This window comes from Dendrobates tinctorius, unplaced genomic scaffold (assembly GCF_039654945.1).
Source record: "Dendrobates tinctorius isolate UK_male_01 unplaced genomic scaffold, ASM3965494v1 ptg000430l, whole genome shotgun sequence".
NCBI classification, from domain to species: domain Eukaryota; kingdom Metazoa; phylum Chordata; class Amphibia; order Anura; family Dendrobatidae; genus Dendrobates; species Dendrobates tinctorius.
In genome coordinates this window covers 2,468,740-2,477,685 of record NW_027362093.1, presented here as the reverse complement: position 1 = coordinate 2,477,685, position 8,946 = coordinate 2,468,740, and the positions used below count along the sequence as shown (strand labels likewise).

Genomic DNA, 8,946 nt, shown 5'->3' with positions numbered 1-8,946 from the left:
TATACATGTAGCATGTATGTAGCATGTAGTATGTATGTAGCATGTATGTAGTATGTATGTAGCATGTAGTATGTATGTAGTATGTATGTAGTATGTAGTATATATGTAGTATGTATGTAGTATGTATGTAGCATGTAGTATGTATGTGGCATGCATGTAGTATATATGTAGTATGTATGTAGTATGTATGTAGCATGTAGTATGTAGCATGCATGTAGTATGTATGTAGTATATATGTAGTATGTATGTAGCATGTAGTATGTATGTAGTATGTATGTAGTATGTAGTATGTTGTATATATGTAGTATGTATGTAGCATGTAGTATGTAGCATGCATGTAGTATGTATGTAGTATATATGTAGTATGTATGTAGCATGCATGTAGTATGTATGTAGTATATATGTAGTATGTATGTAGTATGTATGTAGTATGTAGTTTGTAAATTTTTTTTTTTTTTTACATTTAACACATTAGCCGGATGATGGGACTACTACTGTCCCATCATTGGCTAATGTGTCAATCACTGTCATGGTAGCAGGCATCGCCAGATGGGACTTGTAGTCCCATCGGACGATGCCTGCACAGACCCTCGCAGGCTGCACAGACCCCCGGACATCAGCACAGCCCCCCGGCAGGCCGGCACAGCCCCCCCGTAGGCTGCACAGACCACCGGAATCGGCGATACCCGATATTTTTTTTAGATCGGGCGATACCGTCCGATACGATATTTTCAAGTATCGGACGGTATCGCTCAACTCTACTAATGATCAAGGATAAGCGCACAATAAAAGTCAATAGTACCGGCTTACACAAACAAAAGTCTGTTTTCTTGACCAACCAGAAATCAACACTTACATTTAAAGCCAACATACAGATAACATTCTATTATTCTTTGTTTGCTAAAAAATAGTTGTCTGGTTACTTAAGATACAATGCTGTATGTCTTCACAATGCCAAAAGTAAAAAAAAAAAGGTTTTTAAAACTATTAAAGAAAAATATATAAAAGTTCAAATCACCCCCCTTTCACCCCATTCAAAATAAAATAAAAAAAATCAAACACAGTTATTTGGTATCGCCGCTTTCAGAATCGGCCGATCTATCAATATAAAAAAGAATTAACCCTATCGCTAAATGGCGTAATGAGAAAAAAGTCAAAACGCCAGAATTAAGTTTTTTGGTTGCTGCAACGTTGCATTAAAATACAATAACGGGCGATCAAAAGATCGTATCTGCACCAAAATGGTATCATTAAAAGCGACAGCTCGGCACACAAAAAATAATCCCTCACCCAACCCAAGATCATGAAAAATGGAGACGCGACTGGTATCGGAAAATGGTGCAATTCTTTTTATACTTTACCTAATAAAGTTGAGTTATTTTTACTGATAAATGTTTGTTTTGGGTCATTTATTTTCTGTTGGTATTTGGTTTATCCTATAAAACTCCCATATAATATTCTCACCCTGAATTTATCCTATAAACTCCCATACAATATTCTCACCTTGAATTTATCCTATAAAACTCCCATATAATATTCTCACCTTGAATTTATCCTATAAAACTCCCATATAATATTCTCACCTTGAATTTATCCTATAAAACTCCCATATAATATTCTCACCTTGAATTTATCCTATAAAACTCCCATATAATATTCTCACCCTGAATTTATCCTATAAAACTCCCATATAATATTCTCACCTTGAATTTATCCTATAAACTCCCATACAATATTCTCACCTTGAATTTATCCTATAAAACTCCCATATAATATTCTCACCTTGAATTTATCCTATAAAACTCCCATATAATATTCTCACCTTGAATTTATCCTATAAAACTCCCATATAATATTCTCACCTTGAATTTATCCTATAAAACTCCCATATAATATTCTCACCTTGAATTTATCCTATAAAACTCCCATATAATATTCTCACCTTGAATTTATTCTATAAAACTCCCATATAATATTCTCACCTTGAATTTATCCTATAAAACTCCCATATAATATTCTCACCTTGAATTTATCCTATAAAACTCCCATATAATATTCTCACCTTGAATTTATTCTATAAAACTCCCATATAATATTCCATCCTTGAATTTATCCTATAAAACTCCCATATAATATTCTCACCTTGAATTTATCCTATAAATCTCCCATATAATATTCTCATCTTGAATTTATCCTATAAATCTCCCATATAATATTCTCACCTTGAATTTATCCTATAAAACTCCCATATAATATTCTCACCTTGAATTTATCCTATAAAACTCCCATATAATATTCTCACCTTGAATTTATTCTATAAAACTCCCATATAATATTCTCACCTTGAATTTATCCTATAAAACTCCCATATAATATTCTCACCTTGAATTTATCCTATAAAACTCCCATATAATATTCTCACCTTGAATTTATCCTATAAAACTCCCGTATAATATTCCATTCTTGAACGCACGCCGCGTGCATCATGTTTTTGTACAATTTGTGAATAATATATATAGGTTTTCCCCGTCTGAGTTATTTTTGAAGGTCAACAAAATACGATTTTCCTGTAATTCATTTCTCGCACTCTAGGTATAATAATGACTTTTCCCTGTGTGGGATTTTTGATAAAGAGGTTGACAACCCCTTCTCATTCCTCATGTTCGGTCCTGTTAATATAAAAACACTTATACAAACCTCCCATGCTGGCTCCGTTTCAGTGATGTTAGCACTTGCGTTCTTGGGCTCTTTTGAGGTTGTTACGTCATGTGAGTCCTGTGCCCAATCAGCGCTGACGTCACTGTCCCCACCTTCAGACAAATCAAGCATCATGAGGCCGTCAGAGAGCAGCCGCAGCCCTGGCCTCCTGTTGATGTTCAATATGTCCGAAGGAACAGTGAAGCTGCCGCTGATTGGGCGCAGGGCTCGTGTGATGTGAGAACCTCACATAAGCCCCGGGACAGTGAGTCTCAACACCGCTGAAGTGGAACCGGCACGCCAGCGGAGTATGAGTGTTGTTATTTTAATGAGGCCAAACATGAGGAATGAGTTCAGAGAAAATTTATATATAGGAAGAAGCTGAGCGGTGAAACACGTGTCGGGGTGTCAGGAAGAGTGTCACAACTCTGCATCAGGTGAATCGCTCTCCCTTTACTACTTATAACTTTTATTGTCGACATTTGGGATTATTTAGCGTTCACTCAGTCAGCTGATTATAGTATGCATACTGTTTAGAATTAGTGACATTTTGGTCTATTACCTTACATGGCATGGTATAATCAGTGAATTAGATGCACTGCTTTCCCTTTACTATTCACACCTCTTGCTACTGACTGTTGGGATTACTTAGCAGTCGTCTATTCAGCTGTTCATTGTAGTGAATACTGTCTATGCTAAGTGGCTGTTTGGTCTTTTGACCTTATATGATGTGGCACAATCAATGGAAAATAATGCCTTAATTTCGTTTTAGTCGAAGAATAATATATGTTTTCATATATCTGGCACTGTGCATTTTATGATAAACAATTATTTGCATATTTTTGGCATTAAATTTTGGATATATGAGCATTCATTACCTTTGTATTTTCCACTGATTTTTGCACGAGTTGTTCCGTCCTGATTTTTGAGGCATTCTGCTTAATTTTACATAAATTGTTGTTTTTAATATTTGAAACAAAAATGTTATTTTTATGGATCTCTTCTTTTGTCCTTACATTATCATAAGGAAGGATTGGAGTTAAATATTTATGCTGAAGGGCCATATATCTTTATTGTCTCTTCTGGACATTTACTTGATGGTATATATATATATATACACACACACACACACACACACACACATACACTACCATTCAAAAGTTTAGGGTCACTGAGAAATTTCCATATTTTTGAAAGAAAAGCAGTTTTTTACAATGACGCTAACATTAAATGATTCAGAAATACATTCTATACATTGTTAATGTGGTAAATGACTTTTCTAGCTGCAAACGTCTGGTTTGTAATGCAATATCGTCATAGGTGTATAGAGGCCCATTTCCAACAACCATCACTCCAGTGTTCTTATGGCACTTTGTTTGCCAACTGTGTAAGAAGGCTAATGGATGGTTAGAATACCCTTGAAAACCCTTGTGCAAGTATGTTAGCACAGCTGAAAACAGTTTGGCTGATTAGAGAAGCTATAAAACTGACCTTCCTTTGAGCTAGTTGAGAATCTGAAGCATTACATTTGTTGGTTCCATTAAACTCTCAAAATGGCCAGAAAAAAAGAACTTTCATGTGAAACTCTACAGTCTATTCTTGTTCTTAGAAACGAAGACTATTCCATGCGAGAAATTGACAAGAAATTGAAGATTTCCTACAACGGTGTGTACTACTCCCTTCAGAGGAGAGCACAAACAGGCTCTAACCAGAGTAGAAAGAGAAGTGGGAGGCCCCGCTGCACAACTGAGCAACAAGACAAGTACATTAGAGTCTGTAGTTTGAGAAATTGTCACCTCACAGGTCCTCAACTGGCAGCTTCATTAAATAGTACACGCAAAACGCCAGTGTCAACGTCTACAGTGAAGAGGCGACTCCGGGATGCTGGCCTTCAGGGCAGAGTGGTAAAGAAAAAGCCATATCTGAGACTGGCTAATAAAAGGAAAAGATTAATATGGGCAAAAGAACACAGACATTGGACAGAGGAAGATTGGAAAAAAGTGTTATGAACAGACGAATCCAAGTTTGAGGTGTTTGGATCACACAGAAGAACATTTGTGAGACGCAGAACAACTGAAAAGATGCTGGAAGAGTGCCTGACGCCATCTGTCAAGCATGGTGGAGGTAATGTGATGTCTGGGGTTGCTTTGGTGCTGCTAAAGTGGGAGATTTGTACAAGGTAAAAGGGATTTTGAATAAGGAAGGCTATCACTCCATTTTGCATCGCCATACCCTGTGGACAGCGCTTGATTGGAGCCAATTTCATCCTACAACGGGTCAATGATCCAAAGCACACCTCCAAATTATGCAAGAACTATTTAGGGAAGAAGCAGATAGCTGGTATTCTATCTGTAATGGAGTGGCCAGCGCAGTCACCAGATCTCAACCCCATTGAGCTGTTGTGGGAGCAGCTTGACCGTATGGTACGCATGCCAATGGTCTGCAATGCTGGACTTGCTGCAAAGGGAGCATTCTTTGACGAAAGAAAAATTTGAAGGAGAAAATTATTATTTCAAATAAAAATCTTTTTTTCAAACCTTGTCAATGTCTGGACGAGATTTTAAATTAATTTGGCAACTCATTTGATTAATAAAAGTATGAGTTTTCATAGAAAACACAGTTGTCTGGGTGACCCCAAACTTTTGAACGGTAGTGTATATACATATATATACACACACACACACACACATACACACACGTAATTATCCCTTGATTAGAAGATTCACTGACAAAATGATAAAACTAAACTTTATTAATTCCAAATGTAAAACTATAATTCACCCCCTGAAGGTTAGTCAGAAGGTGACTAATAGAAAAAACATGTACCCCACATCTCAGCATATAGGGCGAGGTGACGTATACACACTCACTCTCCAAGCCTCACATTTCTACGGGTTTCATCGTCCTCACCAAAGGCGACTCATCAGGAGATTATTTATTATTGATCTATATTCAAGCGGGACTAGATGAAGAAAACCCTAATATCATGTTATCTGAAACAGTCAGAAAACTAGCCCCATATTGGCAGACCCCAGACCTCAAACTATATACTGTGTAAGTTTATAAGCCCCTCCAGTGTCAGGAATAGATAGTATGTGAAAATACCGTATATACCGCTCAGGGAACACTTACCTCTCAGAGATAATTTCCATATTCATACTAAATAATGGCACAGATCTCCCAGACATTATGACTGCACATATCCCTAGTCTTTATAACGATATTGCACTCATTCCCTGACAGACCGCAGCATGGCCATTAGTTAGAAGCTGCTAATGATCTTTGGAGCAGGTAAGTTTTCCCTGAGTGGTACATATTGGGCCGTCTGAAGACTGAGTTTAGTCTAGGACAATTTGTCTGCACTACTAATTAACAGCAGTTACATTACCAAACTAGGGCAGTCCCTATAGGAGAAAAACACAAGAATTATACTGTATTGTCACATACTATCTATTCCTGACACTGGAGTGGCTTATAAACTTACACAGTATATAGTCTGAGGTCTGGGATCTGCCAATATGTGGCTAGTTCTCTGACTGTTTCGGATAACATGATACATGATTTTAGTTTTTTTTGTCTAGTCTCGCTTGAATATAGATCAATATTAAATAGCCTCCTGATGAGTCGCCTTTGGTGAGGACGATGAAACCCGTAGAAATGAGAGGCTTGGAAATGTGGGATATATGTTTTGTCTATTAAGCTATGTGCACATGGTGCGTATTCTGCTTTGGAATTTTCCACGCAAAATTTACTAAATCCGCAGGTCAAATGACCTGCATGTTTCCTGCAAATTTAGTGCATTTTTTGTGCGATTTTACTGCATATTTTGTGCGGTTTTCCCCTGCAGTTTTCCACCTGCAGATTTCTAGAATGGAGCAGGTGGAAAACTGCAGCAAACCGGCACAAAAGAAGTGACATGCTGCATTTTTCATTCCACACCAAATCTGCACGGAAAAAAACGCAGCATGTGCACTGCGGATTTTGTTTTACATAGCCTTTAATGCTACTGTACATCACATGCAGTTCTGCTGCGAATCCGCAGGGCCAAATGCGCTGTGGATCTGCAGCAGAATTCGCACCATGTGCACATAGCCTCAGTCACCTTCTGACTAACCTTCAGAGGGTGAATTATTTGTATAATTTTACATTTGAAATTAATAAAGTTTAGTTTTATCCTTTTGTCAGCAAACATGAGGAATGACAAGAGACAACCCATTTAAGAAGATTCAATTTTGGTTAAAACTATTCCAACATTATGAACAAAAAAAAGTCTTCTTCCCTATGTGACGTCTCTGATGTTTATTAACAGTTGATTTCCAAGTAAAATATTTCCTACATTAAGAAAATGAAAAAGGCTTCTCCTCTGTGTGACTGCTCTGATGCTTAACAAAATATGATTTGTGCGCAAAATATTTCCCACATTCTGAACAGGAAAAAGGTTTCTCCCCTGTGTGGGTTCTATGGTGAATAACCAAATTTAATTTCCGGTTAAAACATTTCCCACATTCTGAACAGGAAAAAGGCTTCTCCCCTGTGTGAATTCTCTGGTGATTAACTAAATCTGATTTCTTGTTAAAACATTTCCCACATTCTGTACAAGAAAAAGGCTTCTCCCCTGTGTGGGTTCTATAGTGAGTAACAAAATTTGATTTCTCGTTAAAACATTTCCCACATTCTGAACAGGAAAAAGGCTTCTCCCCTGTGTGGGTTCTTTGATGGCGATCAAGACGTGTTTTCCCTTGAAAACATTTCCCACATTCTGAACATGAAAAAGGCTTCTCCCCTGTGTGGGTTCTTTGATGGCGATCAAGACGTGTTTTCCCTTGAAAACATTTCCCACATTCTGAACATGAAAAAGGCTTCTCCCCTGTGTGAGTTCTATGGTGAGAAACAAGCAGTGATTTATGTGCAAAACATTTCCCACATTGTGAACATGAAAAAGGTTTCTCTCCTGCGTGAGTTATTTGGTGTGCAACAAGACTCCCTTTTTGGTTAAAACATTTTCCACATTCTGGACAGGAAAAAGGCTTCTCACCTGTGTGAGTTCTTTGGTGCTTAACAAGATTCCCTTTCAGGTTAAAACATATTCCACATTCTGAACATGAAAAAGGCTTTTCCCCTGCGTGAGTTTTTTGGTGTTGAACAAGATTCCCTTTCTGGTTAAAACATTTTCCACATTCTGAACAGGAAAAAGGCTTCTCCCCTGTGTGAGTTCTTTGGTGCTTAACAAGATGCCCTTTCTGGTTAAAACATTTTCCACATTCTGAACATGAAAAAGGCTTCTCCCCTGTGTGCATTCTATGGTGTGTAGCACAAAGTGATTTCTTGTTAAAACATTTCCCACATTCTGAACATGAGAATGACTTCTTTGCTTTAGGAGCAGTTTGTTTTTTAATGCCTCTTTTGTGACTTTGATTTTCCTTAGTAGTCAGTAATGAATCAGAAGATGGGACCTGTTTCACAGGATCAGATGACAGATCTTTGCTGTGAATGGATGATGGTATATCTGGAGTAATAGCAATCACTTCAGTTGTATCTTGTAGGATCTTAAGATCATCAGATTTAAAAATTGAAGATGTCAGCTGTCCCTCTGATCTCCTGGTACAGTCATCTGCTAAGATAAAAAACAATTTTTTTAATAAAATATCCTTGAGTTTTATATTTTTGAACATTTCTACTTAAACTGTCCATAATAATGGCAAGCTATGTAAAAAACTTTATTGACCAAGACAATGACAGTTCACAGTCTAATAGAAAACCTTGTTGGATGAGCCAGTAGTGTGCGGTGTTCAACTGTTTGTTCATTCTGCCTCCCAAATATCAAATAAAAAGAAATCAATCAATGATATGTAGGCGAAAATAATACCAATTCTCATCTCACAAAAAACAAGTCCCCACTCAGGTCCATCATCTGTCAATGGAAAAACAGATAAGGCAGGTTAGGGTTAGTGCTATAGTTAGGGTTCGTGTTAGGGCTAAAGTTAGGGTTTATTCTAAAGTTAGGGTTAGGCTAAAGAATTTCGCTTTTCTCAATTGTCTCCCCAATAATTTGGTCACGTCAGTCACGTCAGAATTTTCTGTTTCCGTAAAAAAAAAAATAAAAATGAATAAAATGGCCCATCAGTATTAAAGTGCAGAGGAGGCTTATGCACTTTTATGTTCTGACAGTGAAGAAAGTGCAGGGTCAGATGGCGATGTGGATTTCGAGGGCTTTAGTAGCAGCGACAGTGATAGCTCAGAAATGAGCAG

General features: G+C 37.4%; 1 protein-coding gene across 1 annotated transcript; it reads right to left on the bottom strand.

Annotated features, from left to right (window-relative positions):
- Nucleotides 1–6,981: 6,981 nt before the first annotated feature.
- On the bottom strand, nt 6,982–8,393 carry LOC141076819 (uncharacterized). Its single transcript, XM_073564127.1, has one exon. It carries the CDS (start codon nt 8,367–8,369, stop codon nt 7,035–7,037), a length of 1,335 nt encoding a protein of 444 aa, XP_073420228.1. The 5' UTR covers nt 8,370–8,393; the 3' UTR covers nt 6,982–7,034.
- Between the last annotated feature and the right edge of the window lie 553 nt (nt 8,394–8,946).

What these genes read in the sequence shown, in the direction of transcription:
- LOC141076819 (XM_073564127.1), bottom strand. Translation starts at nt 8,369, where the DNA reads ATGTTCAAAAATATAAAACTCAAGGATATTTTATTAAAAAAATTGTTT.